Below are 21,582 nucleotides of genomic sequence, written 5' to 3' on the forward strand. Positions count from 1 at the left end.
TGTAGTTGTGGTTTCATACTCTTATGCCACTAAAAAAAAAAACCTAATTCCATGATTGTTAGGTTCGGCCACCTTGAATTAAGGGGTATAGGAAGTTTGAAATTTTAAACAAACATGCTTATGTGGTTCCTCATGAAAATGTATAACATGTTGGCTTAAGGTTCAACACCTCTATGCTACTTGTAACCTAGGATGAGATAAGCTAGGGTTCGGCCATGATATGATTAGGAGCTTAGGGAACTTAGAACCCAAACTAAATGTGCTTAAGTAGTTCCCTATGAAATATAATATGATATGAGTATAGGGTTTACATGTTTACATGTTGCTTAGAACTTGATTCCTCTTCATGAAAGGTTTCGGCCATGAAATAATTGGAAACCTAGGAGGGCTTAAAATTTAGGTTAACATGCTTATGATCTTTCTTATGTTATTATGTGAAGATATCATGAAAATTTTTATGTTTGCATGTTGTCTAGAGATCATGTGGTCCTTTCATGACTTTCGGCCATATGGGTTTAGTGACTAAATATACCTCACATGCTATGAAGAGATGATATTTTTCCATGAATGGTTATGTCTTTTTTTTTAGGATACGTGTTATGTTCTTCCATGTATGCTTATGACCCATGTATGTACTATGTGCTCAAACATGCTTACTTTATGACATGATAAAATGATACATTCATTATGCAAGCCTATGATTCATGCGTGTGTTGTGTGCCCAAATATGCATGCTTTAAGATAAGTGATATGTTCATGATGTATGTTATGATTCATGCATGTGCTGTGTGCCCAAATATGCATGTTTTATGATATGTTAAGAAATATGATATGCATGAAATGATAAGAACTATGATATGTAAGTTAAGTCATGCTACTTTACTTTATGTATGGCTTGTACCAAGGGTGGGCTCCATAAGCACCCCGGGGTCGATGGACTAAGAAACGGGCCTCGTTAGGGATGGACTCCTAAGTGCCCCTAGGTCGATGGACTAAGAAACGGGCCTAGTATGTATGCGTTGTAGGGTTCAAGACTTGCTACCTTGGACCTACATAGGACACGCGCATTTATGTACGTGGTACAAGCCGGGGCCCTAATCATGTTGAAATTATGTTTAAGTATGTATTGTATAAGTTTTCAAAAGACATGTTGCATATGTTGCATGATATATGTTTAGGAATTTACCATGCTTATACTTTATGATTATGCCATGATACTTTATGTTATGTTATGATATGCCATGATATGCTCTTAACATGATACATTTGTCTTTATGTCTTATGACTTGTGATTTTGATATGCTTGACGGTTTTTGTGAGTAGGAAAGGAACTTACTGAGCCATGAGTGCTCATAGCTTACTTTCTTGTACCACAGATAAAGGCAAGGAATGGATGTACTAGGGGAGCAGCAGGAGGGCTTGAAGGATGTGTGCGGTAGTGAACTGGCTAAAAGAAATGACCTGCTTTCATTTAATAAGAAATTTGCCATGTTGATGTTTGTTTTTACTTTATGACTCCATGACTTTAAGTATGTGTTTGGTATTAAGACCCAAAATTTATGATAAGTATGCTATGTGGACCTTTTATGTCTATTGTGATTTTTAAGTAAGAAAAAGGTTTTTAAATTCTTTAAGTAAGACTTCCGCTGTGTTAAGTATGCAAGTGTCGTCAAGTAACCCCCGTCGCCTTAGCAGGAGGGGCGGGGCGTTACAACCTGCTGGGTATCCATGCCTAGTATTTGGCCAACACTCGACCAACCTCGAACTAGCCTTCTAGCCTCCTCCATCAGCTTTATGTCCTTCGGATATCTCCCCATCCTTCACGCCTTGCCTTCAGGAGCTTCCTTTGGCCTCATCCTAGTTGTCGGGTTCTCCTTGCTAAGTCACACTAGGACTTACCTTGTAAGACACCACATTCTTGGACTTTCCATCTGCTTGGCTTCACTCACCAGGACTTTCCATCTGCCTGGCTTCACTCATCAGGACTTTCTATCTGCTTGGCTTCACTCACCATGACTTTCACTTTTGCCTAGCTTCACTCACTAGGTCTTTCACCTGGCTTCACTCACCAGGATTTTCCTTCTGCCTAGCTTCACTCACAAGGTCTTTCACCTGGCTTCACTCACCAGGATTTTCTAACTGCCTGGCTTCACTTACCAGGACTTCTTAGTCAAATATTCAATCAATCTTGACCTACTTGACTCTTCTTCACATCTACCTGGTCAACCTTGACCAGAGGAAAATTGTACCAACAATCTCCCCAAATGAATGATTGTACCTGCAATCTCCATTTATTATCAGTTTTCATGTATTGTCAAACATCGAAACACAAGCATCAAGACTTGAGCTTGAGCCAACTCAAGCTTACTCAACCTGGTCAACCTGGACCCTAGGGAATATTGCACCAACAATCTCCCCTTTTTTGATGTTTGACAATACCTTTAAGTTAGGCTAATCCCATAACCTCAACTCTCCTTCATGCCAATATAAGGATGATGGTTTCCTTCATTCTTCCCCTTTACTAGAGGGCAAACTCCCTCTTTAGGTAATGAAAGCCTAACTTAACGACACATTCTCCCCCTATTGGCACACATCAAAAACTCTCCCCCTAAAGAGTTATTCACCGTTGTTAACAACTTCACTCGTTGTTCACAACACGATAACGAAGGTCCCATACCCTTCATTTATCCTTAATGCTCACCCTTGAGCATTACCACTTGGTACATTCAACACAATTCAAATGAAGGTCCCATACCCTTCATTTTCATTGAATGCTCATCCTTGAGCATATACCACTTAAACTGAAGATATCCAGTCTCCATTGTATTCAAATGTCCAACCTTGAGCATTTTCACGAAAGAAGGTTGACCACCTTCCAAGGTGTATGAAAAATATATTTCCATGTCCTTAAAAAGTAACTTCCTCTAAAGACATGCACACAACTTCTGTCATTGCACCAACAATGACTTGGAATCCTGAAATCTTTAGGAAACCTAGATTTAGAAGGTTTTGAGGTTCAAAAAATCAATAATGAAATCAAACCTCAACCTAAACTTCTACTTAGACTTCCTTAACCAATCCATCCTTGTTTTCATCATGAAAACTCCCCCTAAATGTATATAAATGTGTTCCAAGGGGTTAGGAATGGTTGTATAGACTAAAAATGGTTTAGAATGCTGAAAATGGACTTTCCTAGCCAAAATCAGCATTCCCAATCGATTGGAGTTGGGTCCCAATCGATTGAACCTGCGTGAATTGATCCACTGATCGATTCAAGGGTGGTGGATCGATCGGCTGATTGATCCAGCGAGCTTCTGTTCGCGGGAAAACTCCTCTCAATCGATCGCCCAATCGATTGAGGCACTCCAATCGATCGGGTGATCGATTGGAGCTCTGAAAAACTAAAAATTTATTTCAGAAACTCCCCTAAAATTCTATAAAAATTGAAAAATCATGAAAATTCATGTAGACATTCCTTAGTGCATATACTATCAAGGAAAAATAGTTTTCTATGAAAATATTTTCTATTTTCAAATATTGACACAAACTTGGAACCTTTTAAAAACTTTAGTGTTTTCTTCCAAGTTTGTGCTCAACTATTCAATGATGATTACTATCAAAAGATAGTCTTCACCAAGATTTTCCAACGTATATTTAAAACCACTTTCAAAACCAATATCCAACCATAGTCTTTGGGCTCAATGCACATGACTTGTACATTAGCTTTCCCAATGATTAGAAAACACATAACTATGTGTTTTGATGAACTTAAAACTCGAAAGAATGCACTAAATCAACGTCTTGAGTTTTGTTCATCATCCTAACATCTCACTTGTATTTAATGTGTACGAAATCACATACAAGTCACCTTATAGTTCTTAGAGAGATGTAAACTTTGGTTTTGCCCTAATCTAGGGATCATGCATATCTATCTAGGCATTTTGAGGTTATGAACATCCACCAAGGATGTTACTTGTTAATGAATGCCATTTGTACATAATTTGTAAGGAATTAAAATAATGCATGATGCGTTTTGACATACTATCACGCCCCGGAGGAGTCTCTGTTCGAAGAAAATTTCGACAGCATCTCCCCTGTACGGCGGACAATCTGAAACTTTCTACATCGCCCTCTGGGCCACATATACCTCGGCCAACACGGCCAAAACAATAACAGATAATAAAACAATCACCCACGCAGTTAATAATTTAACAAACTATAACAGTGATAATATGACTCAAAAACAACCCTATTCAACTACACTCATAAAACACAAAACCGATGTCCTACTCCACTACACTCATAAAGCTCAAAACCGACGATAAAATCAACTTACCTCTTCTGTCGTCTAGGCAGGCGTGTAGTAAAACAAATCCAATAAAACTCATAGGCAATAAGAATCCATACAAGATCCAAATGTATCAACACAAACAAGTCCAAACATAGTCTAAAACAAGAAAACCACAAGATCATCACGCATCCTCGTGGACTGCAGGGACTAGCGACTCTCTCCGGACAGCATCAATCTGAAAATAACAACGGAGGAGGGTGTGAGTCCAACACTCAGCGGGTATCAACTGATATGCATAATAAAGAAAATAATAGGCAGTACTAATCATGCGTACAGTCTCCTGATACAAGAAGGATAAATGCAACTGAAACAAAACAGGAGAAAACTGTACTAACCAGGACCAAGGTATAAGTGTCACGTCCCGGAGGAGTCTCTGTCCGAAGAAATTTCGGCAGCATCTCTCCTGTACGGCGGACAATCTGAAACTTTCTACATATCCATATACCTCATCCACATGCGGCTGGAATAACAACGATAATAAAATACAACACACAGGCATTTCACGCAGTTTAATAAGAAATAAACAAATCAGTAATACCATGACTCGAAAACAACCCTACTCCACTACACTCATAAAACTCAAATTCGATTTTTCCTACTCCACTACACTCATAAAACACAAATCCGACGAACTCACCTCTTCTGCCGTCCAGGCAGGCATGTAGTAGAACAAAACCAAATCATATAAAAATCCATCGACATCACAAAATCCATACAATGTCTATACCATCAACCAGAACAAGTTTAGCATAATCTAAGTAAGAAAACCAAAAGACCAACAATATCTTTGAGATATGCAGGGACTAGCAACTGGAACTCTCTCCTGACAGCATCAACCTGAAAATAACAACAATGGAGGTGGGGTGAGTCCAACACTCAGCAGGTACAACTGATATGCAAAGTAGGGAAATAACATCTAGCACTAATCATGCGTACAGTCTCCTGATATAAAAGGATGAAATGCAACTGAAATAAACAGGAGAAAAATTGTACTAACCAGGACCTGGGTATAAGGACAAACAGTCCGAGTGGCATAGAAATCCTGTATGCATGTCAAACATAGGCATCCAAACAATATACAGTATATAAATGCAGCAAGCACAAACACAAGCAATTAATGCATCATGCATATGATGCCAATGATGCGTCCTGGTCACCCCTGACACCAGTCGATCATCTCACACACAATAGTGAAGCCGAGTGGGTAGGGCTGTGACAACCGTGCACTCTGTCATCACTACTCCTGATGAGTGACCGAGTGGACGGGATGTGTCGGAGTACACCTATCCTCCTACCCCAAATCATAAATGGGAGAGCACAATGCTCTCAACCCCCGGTACACGATGACGGGGAGAAATCCCTGCAGGCTAACACGTTGCATCACGCTACCCATGAGCGGACCAACGGAGCCAAACAAAGTCCCTGCTGCAACATACACTGCCTGAATCGACCACTAACCCATGAGTGGTGGTGTGTGCAGATCCATGTAACTGGCGATGTGCTCAACAATAATGGAGCGGACTATCGCACAGCATGCAATCATGCAAATGGTGCATGACACTAACCATAAAATATCCTGAGCTAATCCATATATATATAAAAGTGCACCATAGGTCAACGAATCAAATCAAAGGTACACTGAAGGTATAAAACCTAGGTCCTGAACATGGTGAAGCATGGTATATCACTACCCCTATAAGCATGTATCAACAGGTAAGGAATACATGAGATGTAAAACAAGCAATCAACCAATCATGTAACAGGTATCGGGTAGTGATTAACTGAAACAAATAAGAGAACATAATTATTGCTACTTGTTAAATTCACTACTATGCATATCAAAGACATAAAGTCAAAAGTACCCACCTCCAATAGGAAAAGCCCAATCTGGTCCAAATACGACGTTGAGAAACTCGTCTCGCGTCAAAGTCCTGTAATACATGATATCCAGATTTAGCTAATTTTATAAATAATTAGCTAAATCAAATCCTCGAGAAGCTATCATAAATCCGGATCCAATTATATACCCTAATTAGATCATTTAACTCCTCAATTCATTTTAACTATTCCATTCGAATTAGGACTTGAAATAAGCATAATCAAGCATAGCATCTTACCCGACTTAGCCCTAATTCAATACATATTCAACTAATCAAATAATCCAAATTCTTTACCTCAATTCCCACAGCCGATCTTGCTGCTAAAAATCAAAGAGAAGCTGGAAGGTGTGACTGCCGGATCCAATATCAATCCACAACAAAGCAAACCTTACAGGAAACCTTCCCCACTGCTCAGATCAGATTGAGATACACAAATCACCAATCAAAAATCCTAATTACATAACATAATTCCTTACCTCCCATATCATAGTTAGGGCACTGAGTCAGAAATTAGGGCACAGGAGGACACCGGCGTTGCTGGAGAAAGTTGCTGCCGAAACTAGGAACAACCCACAACAAATCCTACTTCACCTCACAAATATCAACCGAACCCAGCAGGATGTCACTGATCAAGCAACAGCCTTCTAGTCTCTGTCGACCCTCCTCCTTGAATCTAATCCGACAACAAGAGGAAATCTAGGGCACGGTGCGGCTCAGGAAGGAGGTTAAGGTGAGGCCGGCGTCGCTGGCAGAAGGCTGGCGCTAGGGCAGGGTGCGGCGCTGGAGCTCCTTTCATCTTCTTCCATCTTCAAGGGAGAGCGTTACCAAAAGTTGACGTCCAGCTTCTTCCATCTTCTTGGCTCGGATTCAGGTGCGTTCCCACAGACGGCGCCAATTTGATCCTGTCCGAGCGCTGAGTCGACGAACACTGGGGACGTGGCACGCTCCGCTGTCTTCGACTGGTGGTGTAGCTTTCCGACGATCCTGCAAAGAAACCGAGCTGGGAGGGGTTCCCCGGCGACGGCCCTCTGATGCTCAAGTCAGGCAACGAACGAGGCAGAGTAACGTGGCTAAAGTAAATAGTTGTGCATACCTTCGTCGACGTCTGGGGTCTTTATATAGGACCCCGGAGAAGCGCGGGCACATTTCCCGTCACGTGCACACTTCTCCAAACATACCTTAACAAGTCTGTGTCAGAAGAGTGCTTCTGGCGCCATTCCACAATCGTCTGAGCATATCCCGGATGCGACGGTGGAAGCTTCCACCGTACGATTCTATGTACGGTTCGGCCGCCAACTCTGCTGCTTGTCGGCGGCAGGCATCTCGAGGATGATGTTACCCCGTCTCCTTTGTCCTCTTGCGCTCCTTGTCTGTTCCAGGGCCGAGCGGATAGGCCGCTCGGCAAGCATCTCACTCCTGCACCGATCATGTGCTCGGCTAAGACTGCTCCTGCCTGTGTTGCCTTGTGCATCGGCCGAACGGTGAGCCCGCTCGACCCTTGAACCTTTTTATCGTGAGCATCGGAAACCCGACCCCTAGTCAGGCTGTACTCCATTCGGTTCAGAGAACTCCCAGCCAGTCGACCTGCAAACCCTGTTGGTAGGCTTGCTTCGTCCAGTCATCCAGTCTTCGGGCTGACTATCTTGACCTTTGACCTCCACGTGTCGTTGACCCCTTGCTGACGAGGATCCCCCGTCCTTATCACCGGATCACATGCCTCCCCTTCAAGTCTCGTCGAAGGAGGCGCCAAGTCTGACCGATTGGACTATGAATTTGGTTGAGCGACCTTCACTTCGCCACTTCCGAAAGTGTATTTCCGATCGGCTCTAGGAGGTCCCCTAGGCCGATCGGCGAGTTGATGGTCATGCCTTGTAGTTTTGATCTCCTTTCATTGCTTGTTACACCACTGTTCTGGGGGCGGTCGGCGTCGTCAGGTCTCCTCAAAATTCGTGCCAATCCCCATTAAGTTGCCCACGTGCGGGTAATGGCGCTCATTAAATGTCGTCCAATCGTTGATAGCCACTTGGCATATCCGTCGTCATCGTACGACGAGGGCATAAACTTCGATGAGACATACGTCGGTTCAAATCTGATGGTCTGATGTCCTCACTTCTTTCGATGACCTAGATCGGACGACTATTGTGAACCGAGATTGGGGTTTAAGAGGCGCCAGCACTGAGCCTCCTTCTATCACCCTTGGCTTTGCGTTTTTGGTGACTTCTTCCGCGACCATCCTCCCAGCGTCCGCTTGCTTTGGTGCTCCGACAAACTCTCGGCCTTCTCCCTCGCATTTTGCTCCTAATAAGCCCCTTCCTATCTCTGCGTTCTTCCGCTTTCTTCTTTTTTAGTGATCTTTGCACTGGTTCACTGTAGTTTCAGTCTTCTCCTTCAACCATTTCATTTTTCTTTCCTCGGCTCTTCCTTTCCTGCTATTGTCCCAGCGATGGCTAGCACTTCGCAGCCTTCCGGTCCTTCCCCTGGCCTATGGTATATGACCACGGTCAGCCGCTTCGACGAAACTGACGTCGGACGTTTCCTTAATGAATTTGAATTGCCTTCCGACCATAGACTAGTTTTAGCCACCTTTTCCGATCGGCCCCACAACCCGGCGACTGGCACTGTTTGCTTCTTCCAAGATCAATTCGTGGCCGGTATGTGCTTCCCTCTGCACCCTTTCCTCCTGGAGGTTTGCAATTACTTCCGCATTCCGCTCGGCCAACTTGTTCCTAACTCTTTTAGGTTGCTGTGCGGCGTAGTAATCCTTTTCAAGCTGCACGACATTCCCTTAGCTCCCAGAATTTTCCACTACTTTTACTATCCCAAACAGTCCGAGTGGGGTACTTTCCTCTTCCAGTCGCGGATCGGCCTTGTATTTTTCGATAAAATGCCGACCTTGAACAAGCACTGGAAAGAAAACTATTTTTACCTTCATTTTCCCGAGCTGCCCTCATTTCGCACTAAGTGGCAAACCACCGTGCCGGATCCGCCTAACCTCGGCAAATACAAGAACCAGCCGGAATATCTTCATGCGGCTAACCTACTGGCCGACCAGAGGTTCAACATCGATAAACTGCTTCATGAGGGGGTGTTGTATGTCTTTGGCTTGAGCCCGATCCGCACAAAGCTTCCGAGCAGCTTGGGTAAGCACTCTCCTTGTCCTTTTTCCTTTTGGTCTAACTGATTTATTCTTCTATTATGCAGCTGACATCATGTGGCGATCCAAGGTTGCCGATCGACTGAAGTTGAAAGCCGCCGAGATTGAGGCGGTGGCCGCCAAAGAGATGGCCGATCGAGGCATCGCGCCGGTCGGCTCGCATGAGGGCGAAAGTGAAGAGGCTCCAACTGAGGCCCGAGAGTCTGCCGCTCAGGGCACCACCACTGGAGCGACCGGGGATGCTATTTCTTCGGCCGGTCAGCAGCCCACATCAGAGGACGCGGAGCGATCGGCCGGCGATTCCCCCCTGATAACTCGCAAATGTCGTCGGACCGCCATCGCGCCCATTGAGCCGGTGATTGGGCCAGTCGACGCTCCCCCAGAGGCAATCGACCCGCTGCCTGCCGCGCATGAGACCCTTTCTTCCGATCGGACCCCCTCCCAGCTCGACCAGCCAGCACCTTCGACTGGAGCACCACCCGTTAGCTCCGTGCCCTGGGTCCGCCTTCAGGTCAAGCGTTCAGACATTACTTCTGCACCGATCGACGAGTCTTCCAGCCGAGCCATTTCTACCCAAGCAGATCCGAGCGGCCGCAGAATGATCAAGTTCGTTCTACGTCTCCATACCGAGGAATTCCTTTTAGCGGCGGATCAGCTTGCCGGTCCCGAGCACCAAGTCACCATCCGAGGTCCGCTCGCCCAGACATGGGAAGATGTGAGGGCTCGTGTGGCCCTGATGACTCCCGGTCAGCTGGCAGATAGCCACATGCATCAAGCCACCGGGGTATGTTTCTTAACGCTATCATGATGATCTCACCAGGTTATTGACGTTATCCATCCGAACGCAGCATTGGGTGGAGAACATTGTGGTCAGCAATCGTTTGGCCGAGCTAGAAGAGGAGTTGAAGAAGCTCCAAATTTCTGGGGGAGCGTCGGCTGAGGAGCCCTCGTACGCCACGCTCAAGTCCGAGCTGGCCAAAATAGAAAAATTGCTAGCGGCCGAGCAGCACAAATCTTCCGGCCTGGAATCCAGGGTGGCTGGACTTGAAAACCAGGTCAATTCCCACGACCACCAAATCACTGTGGCCAATAATAGAAAGAATAGGGCCATTGCTGATCTTGACGGAATGAAGGTGCAGGTTCGGGCGCTGGAGCAACGCGTCACTGAACTGACCGACCTGCTATCTACTGAGAAAGATAGCTGATCTGCCACTGAAGCTAAACTGCAGGCGGATAAGGAAGAACTCCAAGTGGCTCTTGACGCTTCCCGAGCGGCGTTGAAGGAATACCAAGATGGAGAGCCTGACCGCTTCAAAGTGATGAGACAGAACTACCTCCGATCGGATGCCTTTGGTGAAAAGTTTAGCGATCGGTTGGTTCTGTCCTTCGAAGAGGCTATCCGGGCGACCACCGTTTACTTGAAAGCCAAGGGCCATCTCTCCGAAGATATCTCAACCCCCCCCCCCCCCCGAGACCTGGCCGGCCTGCTAGACGCCGTCCCGGAGCCCATCTTCGAGCCACTGGAGTGAGGAGCGTTTATGATTTTCCTGTAATGTTTTTTGTACCTCTTCTGATCGGCTTTAAGGGCCGGACTTTTAATGGATACCTACTGTCTTGTTATTAGCTGTCACCACTTGTGTCCTCCTCTTAGACCGCGAAATACAATCGTTCAAGTCTCCCTTCTTTTCATTAACCATTGCTCGTCCCGCCTGTTCCTCTCAAGGAATTTTTAACGAAGTTTTCTTTATAACTAGGCCGTTCGGTTAAGCATCCATACTTTTTTAAATGGAACTCCCGCTAGATGCTCATGAAGTCTCTTTGATAACTTGGCCGATCAGCCTACTAACTCACGAGTCGATCTTTTTATTAACTTTGTCCGGCCGGAGATTTTATAGTCGCCGGTCCAACCCTAGGGTTTAACGTCGCCGCTCGACGGTCTTCAAGCCGGGGGGTTTATAGTCGCCGGTCCGACTCTAAAGTTTAACGTCACCACTCGACGGTCTTCTAGCCGGGGTTTTTATAGTCGTCGGTTCGACTCTAGAGTTTAACGTCACCGCTCGACGATCTTCTAGCCGGGGTTTTTATAGTCGCCGGTTCGACTCTAGAGTTTAACGTCGCCGCTCAACGGTCTTCAAGCCGGGGTTTTTATAGTCGCCGGTTCGACTCTAGAGTTTAACATCACCGCTCGACGGTCTTCAAGCCGGGGGGAGGGGGTTTATAGTCGCCGGTCCGACTCTAGAGTTTAACGTCGCCGCTCGACGGTCTTCTAGCCGGGGTTTTTATAGTCGTCGGTTCGACTCTAGAGTTTAACGTCGCCGCTCGATGGTCTCCATCGAGCATTGAGCTAGGATAATATACTCCCTGCCGAATGGCACGGGGTCTTCCCCATCGAGCATTGGGGTCAGATAATATGTTCCCGGTCGAACGGCGCGGGGTCTTTTCCACCGAGCATTGGGCTCGGATAATATACTCCCGGCCGAACGGCACGGGGCTTCTCCATCGAGCATTGGGCACGGATAATATACTCCCGGCTGAATGGCACGGGGTCTTCTCCATCGAGCATTGGGCTCGGATAATATGTTCCCGGCCGAACGGCGCGGGGTCTTTTCGACCGAGCATTGGGCTCGGATAATATACTCCCGGTCGAACGACACGGGGCTTCTCCATCGAGCATTGGGCTCGGATAATATACTCCTGGCCGAATGGCACGGGGTCTTCTCCATCGAGCATTGGGCTCGAAAAATATGTTCCCAGCCGAACGACGCAGGGTCTTTTCCACGGAGCATTGGGCTCGGATAATATACTCCCGGCCGAATGCCACGGGGCTTCTCCATCGAGCATTGGGCTCGGATAATATACTCCCGGCCGAATGGCACGGGGCTTCTCCATCGAGCATTGGGCTCGGATAATATACTCCCGGTCGAACAGCACGGGGTCTTCTCCATCGAGCATTAGGCTCGGATAATATGTTCCCGACCGAACAACACGGGGTTTCTACCACGGCATTACGCTGTTATCCGCTTGGTGCGCCAGACTCATGCCTTTATTCTTATAGCTTTCATTCCTGCAACTAAATAATACATCCGAACAGAATATTTCAAAGTATATTACGTCAGCGCACCTTTTATCCAGCCCGATAGGGCTGGAGGTGGTTTGCGCTCCACGGCCTCTCTAGCCTTCGCCCATCCTCATCTTCCAAGTAATAAGCTCCAGATCGGAGCTTCTCGATGACTTTGAATGGTCCTGCCCAGGGAGCCTCCAACTTGCCCACGTCCCCGACCGATTTGACTTTCTTCCAGACCAAGTCGCCTACCTAGAATGTTCGAGGAACCACGCGGCGGTTGTAGTTCTGCCTCATCCTCTGCCTGTAAGAAATTAGCCGAACGGACACTTTGGCTCGCTCCTCGTCAATCAAGTCCAATTCCAGCTGCCTCCGCTCGGCATTATCTTCATCGTAGTTCTGGACCCGGGCGGACTTCACGCCGACTTCGACTGGGACGACCGCCTCGCCTCCGTATACCAGGTGGAATGGGGTGACTCCCGTTCCCTCCTTAGGGGTCGTGCGGATGGCCCATAAGATACCCGGCAGCTCGTCCACCCAGCTCCCTCCCATGTGGTCGAGCCGAGCCCGAAGAATTCGGAGTATCTCCCGGTTGGCTACTTCAGCTTGACCATTGCTTTGGGGATACGCCACGAACGTGAAATGCTGCTCGATGCCATATCCCTTGCACCATTCTTCGAGTCGATTCCCGATGAACTGCCGCCCATTGTCTGACACGAGTCGACGTGGAATGCCGAACCGACAAATGATGTTTTTCCAGATGAATTTTTTGACCATGTGCTCGGTTATCTTGGCCAATGGCTCAGCCTCCACCCACTTGGAGAAGTAATCTACCGCCACCAAAAGAAATATCCTTTGTCTGGTCGCCATAAGGAAGGGTCCTACGATGTCCATGCCCCACTGGTCGAACGGGCAAGACACTGTGGACGCTTTCATTTCTTCCGTCGGCCTATGTGAGAAGTTGTGGTACTTCTGACAGGAAAGACACATTGCGACGGTCCGAGCGGCGTCCGCGTGTAGTGTTGGTCAGAAGTATCCGGCCAGCAGGATCTTCCTAGCCAAAGACCGACCGCCCGGATGGCCTTTGTATGACCCTTGATGTATCTCCTGGAGAATGTACTCGGCGTCATCCGAGCTGACGCACTTCAACAGAGGTCGGGAGAACGCCTTTTTGTAAAGTTACTCCCCGATGAGCGTGATCCGGCCGGCTCTCCTTCTTAATAGCTGAGCTTCGTCCCGATCGGAGGGCGTGGCACCCGAGCACAGAAACTCTGCGATGGTTGCTCTCCAATCGTTCAGGAATGTGAGCCCGTCCATCCGATCCACTTGTGCTACCAAGCATACTTGCTCGACGGGTGGCTGGATGACGACTGGTGATATTGAGCTTGCGAGTTTAGCTAACTGATCTGTCGCATGGTTCTCCGCTCGAGGTATCTTCTAGACTACTACCTCGGTGAAGCCGACCTTGAGTTTCTCAAAGGCCTCCGCGTACAATTTGAGTCTGGCATTGTTTATTTCAAAAGTGCCCATGAGTTGCTGAACGGCAAGCTGTGAATCCGAGTGGATCATGACCCGATAGGCTCCAACATGCCGCGCGACTTGCAATCCAGCTATGAGAGCTTCGTATTCTGCCTCATTATTTGTTGCCCGATAGTCCAGCCGGACAGATAGAAGCATCCGCTCTCCCTGAGGCGAAAGTAGTACTATCCCCATTCCGCTCCCGAGCCGAGTGGACGATCCATCCACATATATTTACCATGTAGCTTCGGGCTCGGGCTTTTGTACCTCTGTCACGAAATCCGCCAAGGATTGTGCTTTGATCGCCGAGCGAGGTTGGTATTGGATATCAAACTCGCTTAACTCCGTCGTCCACTTGATAAGCCGTCCGGATGCTTCGGGATTCAGGAGTACCCTTGCTAGCAGGCTGTTCGTCATCACAATAATTGTGTGCGCCAAAAAGTAAGAGTTCAACCTCCGAGCTGCCAGAACTAAGGCGAAAGCCAACTTCTCGAGACCGGTATAGCGAGACTCAGCATCCTTTAAGATATGGCTTAAAAAATACACTGGTTGCTCCTCGCCGCTCGGCCTCACTAATGCTGAGCCCACAGCATGCTCAGTTGATGATAAATAAATGCGAAGCGGCTCACCTACGGCTAGTTTTGCCAGCACGGGTAAAGAATTCAGGTAAGTCTTTAATTCCTCGAACGCCCGATCGCACTCCTCATCCCATTGAAACTTGGTGGCTTTACGGAGTATCTTGAAAAACGCCAAGCTCCGGTCAGTGGTCTTAGAGATGAACCTTGACAACATCGTGATCCGACCGGTAAGACGCTGCACTTCTCGGAGATTTCTGGGAGGCGACATGTCCTGCAGCGCCTTTATCTTGCTGGGGTTCGCCTCTATGCCCCGCTCGGTCACAATATAACCCAAGAAGCGCCCGCCTCTTGCTCCGAACAGGCACTTCTGTGGGTTAAGTTTGACGCCATACCTCCTTAAGGTTTGGAAGGTCTCCTCCATGTCCGCGTAGAGGTCGGCCACCCGGAAGGACTTGATAAGTATGTCGTCCATGTACACTTCCAAATTGCGTCCGATCTGCTCTCTGAAGACCTTGTTCATCAAACGCTGGTAGGTGGCTCCCGCGTTCTTCAATCCGAATGGCATTACATTGTAGCAGTAAGTGCTGTCCGTCGTGACGAAGCTGACCTTCTCTCGGTCTTCTCGGGCGAGCGGCACTTGATGGTAGCCTTGGTATGCATCCAACATGCATATTAGCTCGCACCCAGCCGTGGAGTCCACCAGCTGATCGATCCGGGGAAGAGGATAGAAGTCCTTCGGGCACGCCTTGTTCAAGTCCCGGAAGTCGATGCAGACTCTCCACTTGTTGCCCGGCTTGGAGACCAGGACCACGTTTGCAAGCCAACTCGGGAATTGTACTTCCCTTATGTGACCGGCCTCCAGAAGCTTCTCTATCTCCGTCCGGATGATTACGTTCTGCTCCGCGCTGAAGTCCCTCTTCCTTTTCTTCATCGGGCGAGCGTCCGGCCGGACATGAAGTTCATGCTGCGCTACGCTTGGCGAGACCCCTGGCAGCTCATGGGTTTACCAGGCGAAGACGTCGCAGTTCCGCTGGAGGCATTTGATCACCTTTTCCTTCTGCTTCTCCTCCAGATCGGATGTTATGAAGGTGGTGGCCTCCGGTCGGGATGGGTCAATCTGCACTTCCTCTTTTTCTTCATAAACTAAAGAAGGTGGCTTTTCAGTAATAGCATGTACCTCGACACGCGACACTTTCCGAGCGGACTTTGATTCGGCCCAGACCATCTCCACGTAGCATCTCCGAGCGGCCAGCTGGTCTCCCCGCACCTCCCCTACTTGATCCTCCACCGGGAATTTGATCTTCTGGCAGAAGGTGGAGACGACCGCCCGGAACTCGTTGAGAGCAGGTCGCCCCAGGATGATGTTGTATGCAGAAGGAGCATCGACCACGATGAAGGTGGTGGTCCTTGTCCTTCTGAGTGGCTCTTCGCCCAACGAGATAACCAGTCAGACCTGGTTGACCGGCAAGACTTCATTCCCCATGAATCCGTATAGGGGGGTCGTCATTGGCAATAGTTCAGCTCGGTCAATTTGTAATTGGTCGAAGGCTTTCTTGAAGATTATGTTGACCGAGCTGCCTGTGTCAATGAAAATACGGTGAATAGTGTAATTGGCTATTACCGCTCGGATGATCAGGGCGTCATCATGAGGGACTTCAACTCCTTAAAGGTCCCTAGGCCCGAAGCTGATCTCGGGTCCGCTCGCCCTTTCCTGGCTGCAACCGACCGCGTGGATCCTTAGCTGCCTTGTATGCGCCTTTCTGGCTCTATTCGAATCTCCGCTGGTCGGACCCCCGGCGAGGATGTTGATCTCTCCCCAAGACGCGTTGCCCCTGTTCTCCTCCTCCCGAGCTGAAGGTCAAGGTCGTTCATTTGACGCTCGATGGTGGGCTCCGTGTTGCTGACGGTGATGCCGCTCGGGGGATCGCCTTTCTGTCCTTTGCATGGGACTCCATTGCCGATGCTGCCGATCTGGTGAAGGCGATCGGCGGTGGTAACTCCTCGGTGCAGGATGAGCAATGGGGGGGAGGCTCTGACAATCGCGAGTATTGTGAGTGGCGGACTAATGGAGTGAGCAAAACATTGGGATCCATACCTTCCCCTTGTGTTTGGGTCGATCAGCCGCGACTTGTTGGACAGCGTGCGATCGAGTATGCTGATGAGGACGGGCGCCTTCGGCCCGCGGTCCTCTTGGTGGCTAGTGACTGATGGGTTGCTTCCGCTCGGCAGGAGCTGGTTGGTCGCTCAGTGCTTCTTTCCTTCATGCCGCCTGGGCCTCCTCCACATTGATGTATTCGTTGGCTTTATGCAGCATGTGGTCGTAGTCCCGAGGTGGCTTCCGGATGAGCGATCGGAAGAAATCACCGTCCACGAGCCCTTGCGTGAACGCGTTCACCATTGTTTCCGAGATGACCGTTGGAATGTCCATGGCCACCTGGTTGAAGCGCTGAATGTACACTCGGAGCGGCTCCCTCTCGCCTTTCTAAACGGCAAACAAGCTAACGCTTGTCTTCTGGTGGCGCCTACTGCTATCAAAATGATGAAGGAACGCTGTCCGGAATTCCTTGAAATTGGTGATTGAGCCGTCCGGTAGTCTTCGAAACCACCGATGCGCCGATCCCGAAAGCGTTGTGAGGAACACTTGGCATTTTACACCATCTGTGTACTGATGCAGAGTGGTGGTACTGTCGAATTTACCCAGGTGGTCGTCTGGGTCGGTCATCCCTTTGTACTCCCCGATAGCAGGGGGCACATAATGCCTCGGCAGTGGATCGCGGAGAATGACATCTGAGAACTGCTGATTGGTCCGCTCGGGCGATACGTCCGATCAGGGCACCTTTCCTTTTCTGACGTCCCGGATGGGTTCCTCGTCTGATGAGGATCCCTTGTCTTGATTGGCTTGCGGCACCTCCGAGGGCATCTGGAACAGAGCCCGATGAAAAGGTATTGGGGCGGGCGGCGCACCTATCTGTGTGTCGGCCGACCCCTTGTTTTGCCCCCATATTGAGAGCTGCTCCTGCCGGTCTTCGGGTGGCGCTCGGCCACTCGAAGTTGATGTCGCTTGCTGCACTGCCCGCTCGGCTTGAGCTTTCTGCTGCTGCTCCACCATCTTCGCTGCTCGCGCTTGGACGAGTGCTTCGAGTTCTTCAGGGGAGAGCGTTACCAAAAGTTGACATCCAGCTTCTTCCATCTTCTTGGCTCGGATTCAGGTGCGTTCCCAAAGACGACGCCAATTTGATCCTGTCCTAGCGCTGAGTCGACGGACGCTGGGGACGTGGCATGCTCCGCTGTCTTCGACTGGTGGTGTAGCTTTCCGACGATCCTGCAAAGAAACCGAGCCGGGAGGGGTTCCCCGGCGACGGCCCTCCGACGCTCAAGTCAGGCAACGAACGAGGCAGAGTAACGTGGCTACAGTAAATAGTTGCGCATACCTTCGTCGACATCTGGGGTCTTTATATAGGACCCCGGATAAGCGCGGGTACGTTTCCCGTCGCGTGCACGCTTCCCCAAACATACCTTAACAAGCCTGTGTCAGAAAAGTGCTTCTGGCGCCATTCCGCAATCGTCTGAGTATATCCCGGATGCGACGGTGGAAGCTTTCACCGTATGATTCTGTGTACGGCTCGGCCGCCAACTCTGCTGCTTGTCGGCGGCAGGCGTCTCGAGGATGATGTTACCCCGTCTCCTTTGTCCTCTTGCGCTCCTTGTCTGTTCTAGGGCCGAGCGGATAGGCCGCTCGGCAAGCATCTCACTCCTGCACCGGTCATGTGCTCGGCTAAGACTGCTCCTGCCTGTGTTGCCTTGCGCATCGGCCGAACGGTGAGCCCGCTCGACCCTTGAACCTTTTTATCGTGAGCATCGGAAACTCGACCCCTAGTCAGGCTGTACTCCATTCGATTCGGAGAACTCCCGGCCGGTCGGCCTGCAAACCCTGTTGGTAGGCTTACTTCGACCGGTCGGCCAGTCTTCGGGCTGACTATCTTGACCTTTGACCTCCACGTGTCGTTGACCCCTTGCTGACGAGGATCCCCCGTCCTTATCACCGGATCAATATATATATATATATATATTATCCTAATACAAGCTCATGAAAAAAAACTAAAATAGTTTGGTCTATATTACAATGTACTATTTGATTTGTTGTGAGATAATTATTAGTATTTTCCCACTATTGTAGATGTTTTTAACAAGTTCAAGGATGAGGAAGGAAACTTCATGTCAACCTTGAATGAAGATGTGAAGGGATTATTAAACTTATACAATGCAGCTTACCTTAGAATACATGGGGAGTATATACTTGATGAAGCCATATTGTTTACAAAGAATAAACTTGTGTCATTGTTGGACGAACTTAAACAGCCTTTAGTGATATTGGTGTCTCTATTTCTTGAAACACCACTATGCAGGAGAAATAAACGACTCTTGGTAAGGAAATATATCCCTATTTATCAAGAGGAGGAAAGGCGAAATGATGCAATATTAGAGTTTGCAAAGTTGGATTTTAATCTACTACAATCTCTTCATCAAGAGGAACTAAAGGAAATGTCAATGTAAGTACATTGAAGTTTCTTTTATAAAGAAATATTATAGTACTTAAATCTTTTTACATGAATTAATAGTGTGAGTGCCAAAGAAGTTGAATGAATGATTTCAAACTCACATATTATAGTAATTCACATGATTTATTTGTCTAAATAAATGTTTTATTGTGGTTTAAACTAATTGCCTCATCTATCTTTTGAAGATGGTGGAATGATCTAGCACTTACTAAATCATTAAACTTTGCCCGTGATCGAATTGTGAAATGTTATTATTGGATACATACTGTGCACTTTGAGCCACACTATTCTTGTGCAAGATTAATTTGTACCAAGGTTATTTCATTCTTGTTACTTTTGGATGACATATATGATAATTATAGCACACTGCAAGAGAGCCAATTATTAACTGAGGCAATTCAAAGGTACCTATTGTATTCATTACTTTGCTACATTTCTATTTTGCTTAATATCGCAATTAGTTGAGTAGTCTACATAGATGATAAAGAATCATAGAAAAAATAAATTCAATTCAAAATCAACAAAAAATTGAAAGTTATAAAATGATAAATTACTGATCTAATTATAAAAGAATAATTAAAAACATAAGAAAAGGAAAACATATTATGAGCTAAATATTGTAAGTTATTATAACAAATAGCAAAATGCATTCTTGATATTCCTTTAAAATAAAAAACAATGAAGACTACTTCTGATTAAAAAAACACATTAGCACCTACTTTATTTCTCAATTGAAGGAGATATGAACACATCTTCTGATCTTGTCAAAACAACTTTAAAATACCTGTAAGTCAACTAATATTTTGATCATTATCTAAAGTTTAGATATCAACAACAAACATGTAACAATATAACATCAAATAAGTATATAGTTATTATTTCTAATGTATTTCAAACTAATTTTGATATTCTTTATAAAGCTTTAAGATATCGTCACCATATAGTTAGTCAATTATGCAATGTTAAGTTTGCTCATTTCAGGTGGGAACCTCAAGCCATTGATGAAGTACCAGAATACTTAAAGAATTTCTATCTCAAGTTACTAAGGACTTTCAAGGAATTTGAAAATGAACTAGAAAGTGATGAGAAATACCGCATATCATTTCTCCAAGATGAGGTATATTTAAGTACATTGTAAAAATGATTAATGTCTCTTTTAACTTGTCAAAAATAAACTAATTAAGTTTATCATTTCCTTTTATATAGATAAAAGCTTTATCAAGGTCTTACTTCATAGAAGCCAAATGGGGCATTGAAAAATATGTGCCCCCACTAGAGGAGCATCTAAGTAACTCACTAGTCACCGCTGCATATCGTTTCCTTATATGTGCATCTTATGTAGGCATGGATCAGGTGGCATCAAAGGAGATATTTGAGTGGGTTGCTAGCTTCCCCAAAATCATTAAAGCCAGCTCTATGATTGGTAGACTCATGGATGATGTAACTTCACATGAGGTGATTATTTCAGATAATTAATTTATTTGGTAGATGTTCATATATATATATATATATGATTTTCTTTTGGAATTTTGCAGCTTGAGCAACAAAGAGGACATGCAGCTTCAATTGTAGAATGTTATATGAAAGAGTTTGCCACAGATAAAAAAGAGGCTTATAAGAATCTTATGGAGATGGTGGAGGATGCATGGAAGGATCACAACAAAGAATGCCTCAATCCAATACAAGTACCTCGACTTTTAATTGAAAAAATAGTAAACTTTTCAAGAGTAATAGAAGAATTTTACAAGTACACTGACACATACACCTATTCCAAAACTACAACGAAAGATAATGTCAATATATTGTTGGTTGAATCTGTTCTTATTTAAGAGCGTCACACCCTACAAATCCTAGCCAATGACGATAATCAGAGGCCGGACCAATCATAGTTTAAGGCCATTTAATCTACATTTGAATAAAGTGAAAATCGAGTTTGGATGATGTATATTATGTTATTGAAGTACTGGAATGCCTTAAGTATAAGGCGTATATTGTAACATGCATGTAACATTGTATTAAATAAAATAGTTAAGTGCTTGATTATCATAGTCTATAATCATTTTATTTTATTGTCAATCTAAAAATCAAGATTTAGAGAGCTAGACTTAAATTTATGTAGTATTTATATATCGTTCAGTTGATATAATTTGTATATTTTGGTTTGGAAATGGAAGAATTGAGAGTAAAAAAAAAGAGAAGTTATTTGTGACCAAATAACTTTGGAAAATGATAGAAATTAAATCTAATTTTATTGAATGACAAGAAGGTATTTGGTTTTCTAAAATGTCCTTCTTGATATCCATAGAAATCAATATAAAGCTCAATCATCAGGCTCTAGGTTAATTTTTAAAATTCACACGACTTAAAATATACCAATTTTTTAAGGTTTTTGGAATTTATCATCATGACTTTCAAAGTTATTCATCATTCATAAAATCTTTCTATATTAAATTCACAATCCAAATGCTTGAGGTTACTTTT

The 21,582-nt window shown here is 46.1% G+C and overlaps 1 protein-coding gene across 1 annotated transcript; it reads left to right on the forward strand.

Moving 5' to 3' along the window:
* Window positions 1-18,676: 18,676 nt before the first annotated feature.
* On the forward strand, window positions 18,677-20,930 carry LOC121994848 (alpha-humulene synthase-like). Its single transcript, XM_042548751.1, has 5 exons — window positions 18,677-19,092; window positions 19,287-19,505; window positions 20,083-20,218; window positions 20,308-20,556; window positions 20,637-20,930. The coding sequence occupies exons 1-5, from the start codon at window positions 18,758-18,760 to the stop codon at window positions 20,928-20,930; spliced, it is 1,233 nt and encodes a 410-aa protein (XP_042404685.1). The 5' UTR covers window positions 18,677-18,757.
* The last annotated feature ends 652 nt before the right edge of the window (window positions 20,931-21,582 follow it).

This window comes from Zingiber officinale, chromosome 6A, assembly GCF_018446385.1.
Source record: "Zingiber officinale cultivar Zhangliang chromosome 6A, Zo_v1.1, whole genome shotgun sequence".
Taxonomy (NCBI): Eukaryota; Viridiplantae; Streptophyta; class Magnoliopsida; order Zingiberales; family Zingiberaceae; genus Zingiber; species Zingiber officinale.